Source organism: Schistocerca americana, chromosome X, assembly GCF_021461395.2.
Source record: "Schistocerca americana isolate TAMUIC-IGC-003095 chromosome X, iqSchAmer2.1, whole genome shotgun sequence".
Lineage (NCBI taxonomy): Eukaryota > Metazoa > Arthropoda > Insecta > Orthoptera > Acrididae > Schistocerca > Schistocerca americana.
This window is the reverse complement of record NC_060130.1, coordinates 700,991,731-701,007,227: the sequence shown is the minus strand read 5'-3', so window position 1 is coordinate 701,007,227 and position 15,497 is coordinate 700,991,731. Positions and strand designations below refer to the sequence as shown.

The following is a 15,497-nucleotide window of genomic DNA, read 5'->3' as shown; positions in this document are numbered from 1 at the left end:
AGGAAGTCGTTTCTGAAAGTATTTGTATGGAGCGTAGCCATGTATGGAAGTGAAACATGGACGATTACTAGTTTGGACAAGAAGAGAATAGAAGCTTTCGAAATGTGGTGCTACAGAAGAATGCTGAAGATTAGATGGGTAGATCATATAACTAATGATGAGGTATTGAACAGGATTGGGGAGAAGAGAAGTTTGTGGCACAACTTGACTAGAAGAAGGGATCGATTGGTAGAACATGTTCTGAGGCATCAAGGGATCACCAATTTAGTATTGGAGGGAAGCGTAGAGGGTAAAAATCGTAGAGGGAGACCAAGAGATGAATACACTAAACAGATTCAGAAGGATGTAGGTTGCAGTAGGTACTGGGAGATAAAGAAGCTTGCACAGGATGGAGCAGCATGGAGAGCTGCATCAAACCAGTCTCAGGACTGAAGACCACAACAGCAACAGTGATTATGAAGAGAAAATTGCCATAAAAATGTGAAAGTGTTACTGCAAAAACAATAAAACTGTCCCCTGACACAGAAGAAACAGCTACCGCAAGTGTTCCTACACGAGAGACATATAAAATCACTAACAACAGAGTCTGAAACACAGACATCTTTTGAAGATGAAATGCTTCGATTACGTGAAATTATTCGTGTGTTGGAAAAATTGTGTGAAATGTAAAAATGTGCAAATCATTAGACTTCCTAAAAAATTACTACGTGACAAGGAAAGTGCCCATCGTAAGAATAAACTGTAACCACAACGTCACAGGACACAAATACAAAAGGACAAGCTCATTTTAAAAAGTATTGGTTCCAAGTACTTGAAAAAAGATGCTCTCGATTTACTGATGAGCCAAATCAGTATACCATTGAATGGAAAACGTGGTCTGAGATGGAAAGATGAAACTAAATTATTTGCACTTCATTTGTTGTATTATAGTACTCAGGCATACAGTTTTTTATCACACCGTTTTAGCCTTCGATCAGTACGTACCTTACAAAGGTATGTGGAAGATATACAATTAAACTGTGGGATAAATAATAACATATTTCATCTTTTGAAGCAGAAAGTGCAGCAGTTATCAGAAACTGATATAATTGTTAACTTGTCTATGGATGAGATATCACTAATGGAAAATTTGATATATGACAGCTCTAGGGATTGTGTTATTGGATTTGAAGACAGGGGTTTCATACATACATCTGTGGTTGCCAATACTGCATTAGTTATAATGATTAACGGCATCTTCTCAAATTTTAAACAGCCATTAGTATATTATTTCTCCAAAGGACCAGTAGGAGCCACCCATCTGACACGCATATTTTTTGAAGTTGTCAAAAAACTCACAGACATTGGTTTGGCTGTAAAAACATGAGTGACTGACCAAGGCTCGAATTTTGTGGAGTGGAGGCACAGACTGGCTATCACACCAGTTAATCCATGCTTAGTACATGAAGGGAGTAAGATCTACCTTTTTTTTATGACACCCCACACTTCATAAAAAGCATATGCAATATTTTATTCAGGTATAACATTAACCACACAACAGATGAAGGATGGATTGGCACTGCTTCACGGAAGGACATTTGTCAGTTGTACTCAAGTGATTGGGAAAGGAAGTACAAGTTGCCCCCCAAGCTCACTAAAAGAGCTGTCCAAATGCCAGCATTTTCAAAAATGAAGGTAAGAACTGCAGTTCGTGTGTTGAGTCATACAGTAGCAGCAGGCATTGAGACACTTGCTACTTGTGGTACCGTATCATCATCTGCTACTGCTACTGCAGATTTTTACCAAAAAGTAAATGATATTTTTGACATATTTAATGCATATGGTGTTAAGGGGCCTGTATCCTTAAGGAACTGCATTAAAAGTGCCTCCAGACATTTGGAAATATTAAAGACACTGAAGCCATGGATACAGTCATGGAAATTTGTAGATGTTGATGGGAAAGATTTTTCATCTAGGATTAAGTGTGTTAAAGGACTTCTGTGTAACATAAGTGCTTTGAACATGTTTGTTGATGATGCTTTGGATGGAAGCAAGTTATATTTATTAACACGCAAAATTAATCAAGATCCACTGGAAAACGTTTTCTCAGTGATAAGGCATAAAGGTGGTTTTTGTAGCAACACATCACCACGACAGTTTTGTGCTTCATTCAATAATTGTGCTTTAAGCAAATTAATGAACACACACAGTGTAGCTACCGCCAATTGAGAGGGGATCAACTGGGGTCAGACAATAGTGGATATGAAAGCAGCACCAGCTGAGGGGCATGAAAGAGAAACCGTGCTTGAGAAGGGAGTGAACAGGGTTTTAGCCTATTACCAATGTTGTTCAGTCCGTACCTTGAGCAAGCACAAAAGGAAACTGAAGAAAAAAATTTGGAGCAGTAATTAATGTCCGGGAGAAGAAATGAAAACTTTGACATTTGCCAATGACATTATACTGGGTGTACATTAAGTACAGAACACTTTCAATTATTTATTGCACAAGAACCAAACATTGTACAGATATCATACATATGTCATTTTGAAGAGAAACCCTGAAAGTTTTTTTCCATGTATACCTCCACAGCATAGTTTGGTAATTTGCCGATAGTCAGCACTAGTCGCAAACCTGGTGAGTTCAGGTGCGGGGCATACTTTCTGTGTGTTGGAGTTCAACAAATGGCCTCCCCATTCGCCAGATCTCACTCCGTGTGACTTTCTTCTGTCAGGGCACATTAAAGATCTGGTGTATGTACTGCCTCTACCACTTGATGTAGCAGAGCTCTGGGAGAGAATACAGGAAGCTACTGCCACAGTCAACGATGCCATGCTGGGACAGTTATGGCAAGAATTCAGTTACCATATTACGTCTCCTGGGTCACTCATGGTTCGCATATCGAATGTTTGTAAAAAAAAAAAAACTTTTAGAGTTTCTCTTTAAAATGCAATATGTATGACATCCTCACAATGTTAAGTTCTTGTGCAATAAATAATTGAAAGTGTTCCTGGACTTCATGTACATCCTGTATTTCTGTCACAGATAGCAAAGGACTTGGAATATCTGTTGAATATAATTGACAATGTCTTGAAAGGAACATAAAACATGATCATCAACAAAAGCAAAACAACACTAATTGAATGTAGTCGAATTAAATCAGGCAATATTAAGGGTATCGGATTAGGAAGTGAGACAATAAAAGTAGTAGAAGAATTTTGCTATGTGCATAGTAAAATACCTGAAGATGACAGAGAGAATAGAAAACGTAGAATGGCAATAGAAAGAAAAACGTTTCTGAAGAAGAGAAATTTGTTAACATCAAATATAGTTTTAAGTGTTAGGAAGTCTTTTCTGAAGGTATTCCTCTGGAGTGTAACTTTGTATGGAAGTTAAATGTGGACAATACATAGTTCAGGCAACAAGACAATAGCAGCTTTTGAAATGTGGCAGTGTAGAAGAAATCTGAAGATTAGATGGGTAGATCATGTAACCAATGAGGAGGTACTAAATAAAATTTGAGAGGAAAGAATTGTGTTGCATAACTGGACTAAAAGTAGGGATCAGCTGGCAGGACACATTCTGAGACATCAAGGGAACATGAATTTAGTACTAGAGGAAAGTGTTAAAAATTGTGGAGGGAGACCAAGAAGTAAAAACAGTAAGCAGGTCCAATAGGATGTAGGTTACAGCAACTATTTGGAAATGAAGAGACTTGCTCAGGGTAGAGTAGTGTGGAGAACTGCACCAACAATCTTCAGACTGAAGATGACGGTGACGACAACGACGACGATGATAACGACGACGATGATGATGACAACAACAAACCGATCAACCTTATTCTTAAATAGGTTATCATATTCTACATTTCTGTCTTCCTGCCTGGTTAGTCAGTTTTTTCCCTAGCTTTGTATTATTTTTAATCTGTATCTTACAAGTCTATAACCACGTGAAATTCTGAAGTGGCTTAACATGTATCTTGTACAACAGTACTGAGCATTCAATTCCTACAGAAATTCTAAATGATGGTAAGCAAATTAAATATCTCCTGTCACTATCAAATGCCCTAAATCCCTATGGGAACCACTGTCTGACTAAACATTCTCATTTGGGCAGCTGATAAAACAATTTTGCAGCCGGATTCAAAAAGAGTCTTTCAAACGTCTTAAGTGAACTACACAGAAGTAGAAGCTGTAAGGGGAGAGCTAATGACAGGTCACCAGTTGGCATACGATCAAGAGATATGCTCAAGTGGCTCAACCTGGGGACCTGCTTTACCCGAGATGGTTAGGATTTCTGCGTTCAAGTCACGATCTAGCACTTTCACAAATGCAGAGTTACTTTCATTATCCAGTTCACATTTAGTCTGCCATCTGTATCAGCACACAATGCAGCACAAATCTAAATATGTGACATGCTTTTAATATTGAATAATGATTTGTAACATGTTAAAAAGTACATCCTTTTTAGTTGAAGACTGAGACTGGAAATGCTTCAAGGTGCCACTGCATTTGCTGGTGGAAATGGTGATTGCGGCACCCATGATTGAAATGCATGGTGTTTTGTAATAAAACATTCTGCAGTATCATGAAAAATTCCTCAAACGAATATTAATACATGAAAGGAAAAGTGCCACTTTGAATTCTTACTAAACAAGCATACAATTTGTCATAGATAAGAACAATTAATGAATCAAATACACATACTTCCAACATTGTAGACGGTACTTCTGGCAATCTCCACGATGATTCACTGCTGTTCTCTTGGTAGAAGTACACTCTACCTTCCGCATCATTTGAGGAAAACCACTGAAAGAAAGCAAAAACCATGCCTTTATTCTCGTGTTTTACATTTGCAAGCAAGCATGTCACAACACCTTGTTTGTAGAATTAATTTCTAGAAAAACAAAACTGTTTGTGATCTTCAAGTCTTGTATTGTATTCTCTTATCGACACACACTAATTCATACCAAGTTACTGTTGTTGTTGATGTATTATTATTATTATTATTATTATTATTATATTACCACTAGCAGCAGCAGCAATGTTGTCATTGAGGTATCATATCAGTGGCTAATGACAATGCAGTCTTTTACACCAACCTGTTACTTTCAGTAGAAATTAATTGCATAAATAACTACAACAGTAATGATAATAATGAAGACTACTGAGAAATGTTGCAGGGCACTGCATCCTTTCCTGAACATTTGTCAAAGACATGCCTTTCTTTTATTTGCCACAAGAATGCAAATTAGTGACAATAAATTTGTTTGCTGTTAATGCAACAATCCATAGTTTATTGGGGCTGTTTATTGCATCATGAATATTCTTAGTGCTTGAAGTGAGATGCTGCATCAAAAAGTTATAGTACATTTAATATCTGAAGTTACTGAAATTATAAGGTGAGTCTGGAAAGTAAGTATCATTTTGGAAAAAAAAAAAACTTATCAAACATTTTTTCAAACAAAAATTTATTTTTGCAAGAAAGAGAATTTCTGAAACTATTTTTCTACACAGTTGCCACCATTTTTCAGGTATTTCTCATGGCAGGAAATCAACTTTCTGTGCCCTCTTATGGAAAGATGCAGCCAGTAAAGACAGTCACTGCTAAACATCATTTGTTTCCATAGTTATCATGGTGAAAAGGTCTTCCTCCTAAACCATGTTTCAAGTTCAAGAAGAAATGCTAGTCAGAAGGTGCAAGACTGAGGCTGTACATTGAGCAATTGAACTACATACAAATTGTTGAATAAGATTTTCAGTGACACCAGCAGAATGGGGATAAGCATTGTCATGAAGCAACACAATACCTTGACTGAGCATTCCACATCTCTTGTTTTCAACTGCACACCAAAGATTTCACAGTAAAATACCAAACTCATGCTTTCACCTCTGGGAAGCAACTCACAAGAAGCAGAAAATGACACAAAAAATGGAGTTCAGATGTGGCTATCCTCACTGGCAGTATCTTTCTACATAGACAGTATAGTAAAGCTTGTTTCCCACTATGACAAATGTCTGAACAATGGTGGCAACTATGTAAAAAGGTAGTTTAAGAAATGTTCCTTATACTAAAAAGAAATTTTGGTTTGAAAAAAAAAATGGTACTTCCCTTACGGACATGCCTCAGTAGCGCAACATAATTTGAATACAATAATTCAGTATTAAAAGTTCTGCTCACTATTTTTCAACACTGTTTCAGTTTTGCACATAGAAATCAAGACTAACCAATGACGTATCAATAAATACAAGTTTACAGACTAAGAGTGTTTATCAAACATGCTCTAAATGTCTGATGTATTCAGTTTCTACAAAAGTGCTAAATGTGAGGCTTTCATGTGAACTTGTTATACATTAATTATCAGCCTCAGAGACCTTATGTCCTCCCATTCACATTTTTTTCTCTCCACTGAATGCAAGGAGAATTATACCCATAAAACAAGTATTGAATACACCAAGCCACACAACAATTAACACAGTAATATGTATTTTGAGCCACACAGTAATTAACAATCAAGTTGTCTTTGCTGTTCCCTTTCTACGTGTTTTACTTGGTACATAGACAGATTCTTGTCTTGAATCATTAATTATTAATGCAAATAACAAAAAACTTTACAATTTTCTTTTATGAGGGCAAAGAAGTCTGCTTGGTCTGCCACAGAACGACACTGATGTTCACAAAGCTTTGATTTTGTTATGTTTGTATACATTCTGCAATAATGCACATCAAGTAAAAAGGGGGGAGTGCACAAGGTTTTATTTGACAAGGATGAGAACAGAAATTGGTCTGGTCCTTCTCTTCTGGGCCAATTAACTGAAAATAAATCGCATGAGAAGAGTCCTGGACTGCAACTTCTATCATTTATTAGGACAATACACTTGCCCACAAAAGTAATTTGGCAATAGCAAAACAGGAGAATCTCAAGTATTGGATCATCCATCATATTTACCAGATTTGGTACCCACTACCTTCCACTTATTCCTCCAGCTAAAGAAATCTGTGGGTGTATAACAATTTGGGTTCATGAAGAATTACTAATATGTAAAGGGTATTTTACAGAGCATCACAGTTTACATTTCAGCAGTGGCACCTACTCATGCATGAAATGTACAAAATGTGTTGACTTAAAAGAGTGGTACGTAAACAATGTAATTACGAAGTTTTTGAACTGCATTTAATCTAAAATTTTCCATAGCAGTACACCATGACAGTTATTTAGAGCCACAAGACGCAGTTCACTTTATAGTTATAACAGATATTCAATGGTTTCAAACTAAATAATTTACATCATTCTGAAGACAGAGCTCTAGCTGTTCTGACACCAGATCTGCAGCTTGTTACACTGGTTTCTTCAATACGTCTTTTTACAGATGACAGGTATAAGTACATAATATGGAAGACTAACTGTTGCCAATGTTAACTACCACACTCCTTCGAGTATCATTTACAGAAGGCGAGAAGGAAAAAAACTGTTGCCTGCACACTTCTGACTTTGCCCTCACCTCTCTCATCGTCATTGAGGTACTAATACTAAAGCATGTTACCTTGGTTAAAGATTTTTCTACTCAGTTCAAATACAAAGAAGGCAGAGCTTGTTTTTCATTGTTTACGAAATGTGGTGAATACTTGTTGCAGGGTTTTTGGACAAGGTGAACTGATAAGCAAATACATCTTCAATATCATGTAAAAGATGTTAAAAACATTAGGTCAAGACTTGGGAGGCCAGTCCAGGAAATCCACTTGATTATCTTTTAAGCAAAATATATAGGTCCTTCCCTTGTAGGCGGGAACACTATTATACATATGAAAAAAAAAAAAGAGTGTTCAGAATAATTGCCATAGAGTGAGGATACATGCTGGTGTCTAAAACATTTCTCAAAATATCTGAGTTCATTTTGCCATAGGCCCATCTTAATAAGCCCAGAGAATATCAGGAAAAATAGCTACAGACCACGTCATCACTTCCACCAAACTTCATCATCATAAGAATACATTAATGGACAGATCATATTCCTAGCTTCCACTTAAGTCCACATACATAAGTATTTCACTGCTCCACCATTGAATGCTGGCACTGCCAGCAACTAAGTGATGCCAGGTATCTGTTCATCCTACCAGTCTAATGGTACCTGTGTATCAGCAGAGCAGGAAAATTTATGGACTGACTTGTCACTGATCACCGTACATGTGGTTCAACCTGGGTTTCTCTGCATAAACCGTCAGAGATGTCTGAAGATCAGTTCGCCATACTGACATCAAATAAAACATGATTTTGAAATATTATGACTATCCTTAGAATCTAACCAGACATTTTTTGTAGATCGAAACAGGTTTACAGAATCCTTTCCCCCAAACGTTGACTACCTTTTCCTTCTTCAAACAGTATTTCCTTGCTTGTGCCACTTTATATAAAAAAACCTGGCAATGTTGCTAATGGTAGCAATTTAGCACTGATCATAAACTTAAACAATATTGACAATTTTCGTCCATATGTGAACATTTACTTATGTTTAGAGCCAGCTGCCAAACACTGGACGCTGCACCATGCACCAAACTTCTTACAAAGCTCCCTGAATTGCACAACAATTCTCACAGGACTGACTTCACATGGAAGTGCATAGTCTGAGAACAAGTTCTGAAGGCTAATTACCTGATCTTCCAACACATTCGTGATCAACATGAATAGTCATTTTTTAATACTTTCCTCAGTAATTATATATGCTAAATTCATTTACAATGAAGGCAGTAAGTTAAGAGCAACATATTATGCTCAAAGACACCAAGTAAATTAGACAATTGTAAATAATATTAGTAGTTACATTTTCCATCTAAATTTTGTAGCATGTAGGGAAGTTGATACTTGCAACATTCCCCATGACTTAGGCAGTGTTCTACATATACATCATTACTCTGCAATTCACACATAATTAACTGACAGAGTTGCAAAGAAACATTTTCAAAATATTTCTCTACCATTCTACATGTGAATACCACATGGGAAAAGTGAACACCTAAATCTTTCTGAGATAGCTCTGATCTCTCCTATTTTATTATGACGGTAAACAAAACATTTAAATGTTAAGAATAGAAAATCTGATGAAATTTTCTGAAAAGATCTTACAGCAATGAAAAATGCCTTTGGTTTAGTGATTAACACCCTAACTTGGTTGTCATAACCGTGATACTCTCCCGTGTCTCATGATAACAGAAAATGAGCCGATCATTTTTAACTTTTTAGTCATTCTCCAGAAGAAGATGGACAAGCCTAGAGTAGGCAGTCTCTTTAGTAGATATTTTACACATTCTAAGTGTTCTGCCAAAAAAATGCAATCTTTGGCTCATCTTCCGCGCAACATTTTCTGTGTGATGAATCCAACTTCAGTTGTTCATAGTTGTAATCCATAGGTGTTTAGCTTTACATTTATGTGATTTACCAGAAACTTAATAGAGCCGGCCAGTGTGGCCGAGCGGTTCTAGGCATTTCAGTCGGGGAGGGGGGGTGTACGTGGTGGCGACAGGAAGGGCATCCGCCCACCCTCTAACACTAAAATCACCAAGTCGCTAGTAACTCAGCCAACCCTGCGATGAAGTGGGACAAAGGCCCAAAGAAAATGATGATGACGATTATGATGAATAACAGAGAGGGCTAATAGCACTTCCTTGGGGAATCCCAGATACAACTCTGGTTTCACTTTCTATCAATTATTATGGTTGTGACCTTTCTGACAGGGAATCACAAATCCAGTCGCACAGCTCAGGCAAATTTGGATCCCATTTGTCTGCACAATATCTGATTTAAGCTCTACATTCTACAGAAGTACATCTACCTAGAGCACTTTGATGATGTTTCAGCAGCAAAATGTGACATTTCTAGCAGAATTCCACCACCGAATTCTATTAATCAGATTGTTTGGAAGCAGGTTAGTAAATGATCTTTCCATTTATCTACAGCTTCCCATGCACCTGAGACATTGAAAACCCTGCAGCAATTCTGTTGGGAGAACAACACATCTGGTACGGACTCTTCCTGTGGTTTCATGAAAAAGCAAAACAATTGCCGCCTGTGAGCTCCAGAATCGAGTAGTCACAAGCAGCTCCAAATCGTCTGATATTTTCGAGCTATAAGGCTTTAAAACTAACAAGCAACCTTATGAAACCTAGAATTGTGATGTAATCAGAGTCAACAGATGTATAAAAACATGCTGAAGATGTTTCATGGAAATAGAACAGAAGAGAAGCTGGTAAACTGGCTTAAGCTGCAAGGTCATATTATTCCACCAAACATTGTATTTCCCACTAGATTATGAATGGGCAATTACTAACTGGTGCTACCGAGGAAAATGTTAACATGCGAGGGGATGGGAAAGAAGGGGGGGGGGGGGGGGGGGGCAGGGAGAAGAAGCACTTGCCCTGTCCTGGAATCTGGGTACTGAGTTTATAGTCATTACATAATACTCTCATATTTATATCAGCTACTGTAGTGATCAGCAGGTTTAACAATGATGAGCACGATTGAAAATGCTGGAACTTTAGCTATCACTATATATATCAGACTTTTTTGGTGGTCACGCTGTTCATGAGAAATCATGCCAATTCCTAGAAGCAGCGACGATTTTGGCGCTATTCTCCAGTTATGATGGAAGCAAAACATCTCAGAAATGTGCCGAAATAGTGTCATCAATCTTCTCTTGGTCACTTTCTCATACAGCCGTTATCTGTGGACGAAGAAGACCCATGATAACATGCTGAATATATGAGGGCATGCTGCAAAGTAATGCCTCCCAATTTTATATGTGAAAACTCTTAAAGGTTTTTAAATAAAAAGCATAATTAACATTCTACATATTTATTCTTCATGTCTACATATTTGCTGTTCTCTGCCACTGGAAGGCTCCGAAAAGAAGAATGTAACATGGTGGTGTGTTACGTAACCATATTGAAATAGAATGTTGTAATCGAGTGCCAAATTCCAGGAGTTTATCCACATACAGATCACCCTTTCCTTCAGCATGACAAGTGCTGTGACATCTCTATCAATACCATACATTGGATTCACTGTCACCGATCATTCTCCATACTGTCCCGACTTGGCTCCATGCAACTTTCATCTGTTTCCAAAACTTTAAGAACACCTTCGGGGACTTCAACTTGCTAGTGATGAATCAGTGCAAGGTCAGGTGAGATTGTGGCTCCTTCAACAAGTCAAACATTCTTCAATGCCGGTATCAACAAAACTGGTCTCTCGTTGGGAGAAATGTTTTCGTCGCCCTGGTGACTATTTTGGGAAATAAATATGCAGACATGAAGTATAAAGACGTAGAATGTCAATAACGTATGCTTTATTTTAATATCTTTAAAGAGTTTTCACATACAAAAATTCGGAGGCGTTACGTGGGTATGGCGAATGCCTGCTGAACGTCATCTGCCAGTGTGTGTAGTGCCAACATTAAAATTCGGAGGTGGTGGTGTTGTTATGTGGTTGTGTTTTTCATGGAGGGGGCTTGGACCCCTTGTTGTTTTGCATAGCACTATCACAGCACAGGCCTACATTGATGTTTTAAGCACCTTCTTGCTTCCCACTGCTGAGAAGCAATTCGGTGATGGCAATTGCATCTTTCAACATGATCGACCACCTGTTCATAATGCACGGCCTGTGGCGGAGTGGTTACACGACAATAACATCCCTGTAATGGACTGGCCTGCACAGAGTCGAGTCCTGACCTGAATCCTATAGAACACTTTTGGGAAGTTTTGGAACACGGACTTTGTGCCAGGCCTCACCGACTGACATCGATACCCCTCCTCAGTGCAGCACTCCGTGAAGAATGGGCTGCCATTCCCCAAGAAACCTTCCAGCACCACATTGAATATATGCCTGCGAGAGTGGAACCTGTCATCAAGACTAAGGCTGGGCCAACACCATACTGAATTCCAGCATTAGCAATGGAGGGCACCATGAACTTTTAAGTCATTTTCAGCCAGGTGTCCGGATACTTTTGATCACATAGTGTATATACGCTGCTGGAGAAACTCTTATATAACAGACTGAGCCCAGAAATACTGGAATCAATACTAGACGAACAAGCAGGATTCCAACCTAATAGAAGGTGCAATGACCAAGTGCTTTCCCTGACAACCTATACAGAGGCAGGCAATCTGAAAAAGCAAAAAACATCAACTGCTTTCACAGATCTGAGCGCAGCCTATGACGCTGTCTGAAGACAAGGGCCGTTGTAGAAACTAATTCAAATAATTCCACGCAGCTGTACTGTAAGACTGATTGATAACACACATGTTGGGAGAGCTTTTAAAGTGTTTACTGAAAAAAGAAAGAGCTCCGCGAAAATACTCAACAACGGGCTAATGTAACGTAGCAAATTATTACGAGTTGTTACCTTGCATCAAAAACGTAGCTTGCCGTGGAGCCGGGAAGAGAGGAGATGGTTTTCACGCACACACAGCTGACGCTTCCTATTGGGCCGTGCGAGCGGTTTACTTGACTAATGCTGCATGCAATGCGTTACGGATAATCTCTATCAATCTGAATAAATACCATTTAAATATAAATCAATCTTTTTCCTTCTTCGTATACCACATTCTATGCATAACACAACCATGCTGTTCAAATTTTACATCAATAACTTCCATACTTTCAAAGATATAAATTTTTACCTAAACACGTAATAACCGTGCTGGCATTGTGAAACTGAGTGAGGCACTTAAGGTATTCGTCTCTAGTATCAATTGAAACTACAACTAAGAGGATAGGTTCATACAACCTAATTTCCTGAAGCTTTCTTTAGTTTCATTACATTTCTGACATTATTAAAAGTACTTTGGAAAATTATTAATTCACCGTGTTTTGGTTGTCTGTTTTAGGAGAGACAAGAGAGTGATGGACGACATACATACAGGAAAATGTGATATTGTACTATAACTATGTAAATGTATGCATGAGAAAGTAGTTGTGTAATAGGGGAATTTGTGTCACATGTCCGACTGAGCTTGATTTTGTAAAGCGCAATTTATTTTGTAAAAAGGAATTGTATTTTGTTTTCATTGAGTTTTATCTAGTTTCGTAATTACGAGATTTCTAGTCTAAATTACTTGTGGCTGACATTAGAAATACCGCGAGTGTAGTAGTGCTCTTGATGGTCTGATTGGCTGCTTAACATACTAACCAACAGGAATTCAGCGTTTCCCGCGCGTTTGAGTAGGGCTTTGTGCCTCAGATGTGCGAGTCAAGATAGTCATTCTGGAGCCGTCTTCTAGTAAACACCTATGTTAAATTGCACTGATCAAATTTGTACCAAAATGAAGAAATCCGTGCGTTTGATCGGTTCCTGTGTAGATGAAAAGCAACTACAGTGTTGGGTATTTTGAGAAAGTTTGAGCTTTGTGAGTGGATTTATTTTAGGAGATTTCGCGTGTGAACCTTTCGAGTCATACATGAACTCCGCGTGGCGTGTTTCGCGCAAATTACGAGACATTATGGCCAGCATTTCTGTACAGTAACACTAGTGAATGACTTACCAGAAGAATGGAATGTAGGGATAGTGTGTCTGATGCATAAGAATGGAGATCTATTTGAATGTAGCAACTACAGAGGCATAACACTTTTAAATGTTATATATAAAGGACTATCAAATATCCTGTACAGTAATCTTCACCTATAGCAGAAGATATTATTGGAAGCTATCAATGCGGGTTCAGACCAGGAAAGTCAAATGTTACTGTAAACCAGGTATTTACGCTCCGACAAATAGTACAAAAGACCAATGAATTCAATGTTGGTGTGCACCACCTTTTCATTGACTTTAAATCTGCATATGACACAATAAACCGGGTCAAACTTTATGAGGCAATGTGGGAATTTCGAGTGCCTGCGAATACATAGAAAGAAGGATCCTTTATTGTATGATTATATGATAGCGGAACAAACACTGGTAGCAGTTACTTCCGTAAAATATCTGGGAGTATGCGTACGGAACGATTTGAAGTGGAATGATCATATAAAATTAATTGTTGGTAAGGCGGGTACCAGGTTGAGATTCATTGGGAGAGTGCTTAGAAAATGTAGTCCATCAACAAAGGAGGTGGCTTACAAAACACTCGTTCGACCTATACTTGAGTATTGCTCATCAGTGTGGGATCCGTACCAGGTCGGGTTGACGGAGGAGATAGAGAAGATCCAAAGAAGAGCGGCGCGTTTCGTCACTGGGTTATTTGGTAACCGTGATAGCGTTACGGAGATGTTTAATAAACTCAAGTGGCAGACTCTGCAAGAGAGGCGCTCTGCATCGCGGTGTAGCTTGCTCGCCAGGTTTCGAGAGGGTGCGTTTCTGGATGAGGTATCGAATATATTGCTTCCCCCTACTTATACTTCCCGAGGAGATCACGAATGTAAAATTAGAGAGATTAGAGCGCGCACGGAGGCTTTCAGACAGTCGTTCTTCCCGCGAACCATACGCGACTGGAACAGGAAAGGGAGGTAATGACAGTGGCACGTAAAGTGCCCTCCGCCACACACCGTTGGGTGGCTTGCGGAGTATCGATGTAGATGTAGATGTAGAACTGGTGCATTTAATAGAGGTGACCCTAAAGTGTCCCCAGTGTACTGCGCGAGCGCAGTGAAGGCTATCACCTCAGTTTTCCACTCGAACTGGGCTAAGGCAAGGAGATGGGCTTTCCTGCCTACTTTTCAACCTGACGCTTGAAAAAGTGGTACGCGAATCGGGTATTCAAACAAGAGGAACTATCTACTATAAGTATGTACAATTGCTGGGATATGCAGATGACTTGGATTTAATGAGCGGAACACTTAGAGATCTACAAAGTGCATTTTCAGCTGTAAAACTGAGTGCAGAGAATATGGGCCTGAGAATTAATGAAGGAAAGACGAAGTATATGTACAATGGCACTAACCAACCCTTACAGCCCACAATAACCGTTGATGGAATAATATTTGAGCGAGTGGAATGTTTAACCTATCTGGACTCAAAGATAGAAGCAAATGGCACCACCTTTACTGAAATTATGGCTCGCATAAGTGCTTCTAACCGATGATACTTTGGAATGTTGCGACGTTTTAAATCCAAGCTTATATCACGAGGGACTAAGTGCCGACTTTACAAAACGCTGATACGCCCAGTACTTACTTATGGCTCAGAAACATGGACAATTACGAAGCAGGGTGAAAACAAACTGAGATCACATGAAAGAAGTATACTGAGGAGGATTTTTGGACCTGTATATGAAAATGGGACCTGGAGAAGGCGAAGAAATGACTAACTTTATGACTGCTATAAGGAGGATGATGTGGTAAAGTTCATAAAGCTGTGTAGACTGAGATGGGCTGGACATGTAATGCGACTCAATGAGACAGATCCCGCAAAGAAAGCCTGCTGTAGTGAACCTTGAGGAAGACGAGCAAGAGGACGACCTAGGTTGAGATGGAGCGACGAGGTTGGAGAGGACGCTGCCAGAGTCGGTTGCCGTAACTGGAGGTCCACGGCGGAGTC

The 15,497-nt window shown here is 38.9% G+C and overlaps 1 protein-coding gene across 1 annotated transcript in view; it reads right to left on the bottom strand.

Moving 5' to 3' along the window:
- Positions 1-15,497, bottom strand: part of LOC124554991 (rho GTPase-activating protein 12-like) — a 229,159-nt gene that overhangs the window by 78,456 nt on the left and 135,206 nt on the right. Inside the window, exon 4 of the mRNA XM_047128731.1 lies at positions 4,683-4,784. Within this exon, the coding sequence (XP_046984687.1) occupies positions 4,683-4,784 (102 nt within the window). The remainder of the gene's footprint in view (positions 1-4,682; positions 4,785-15,497) is intronic.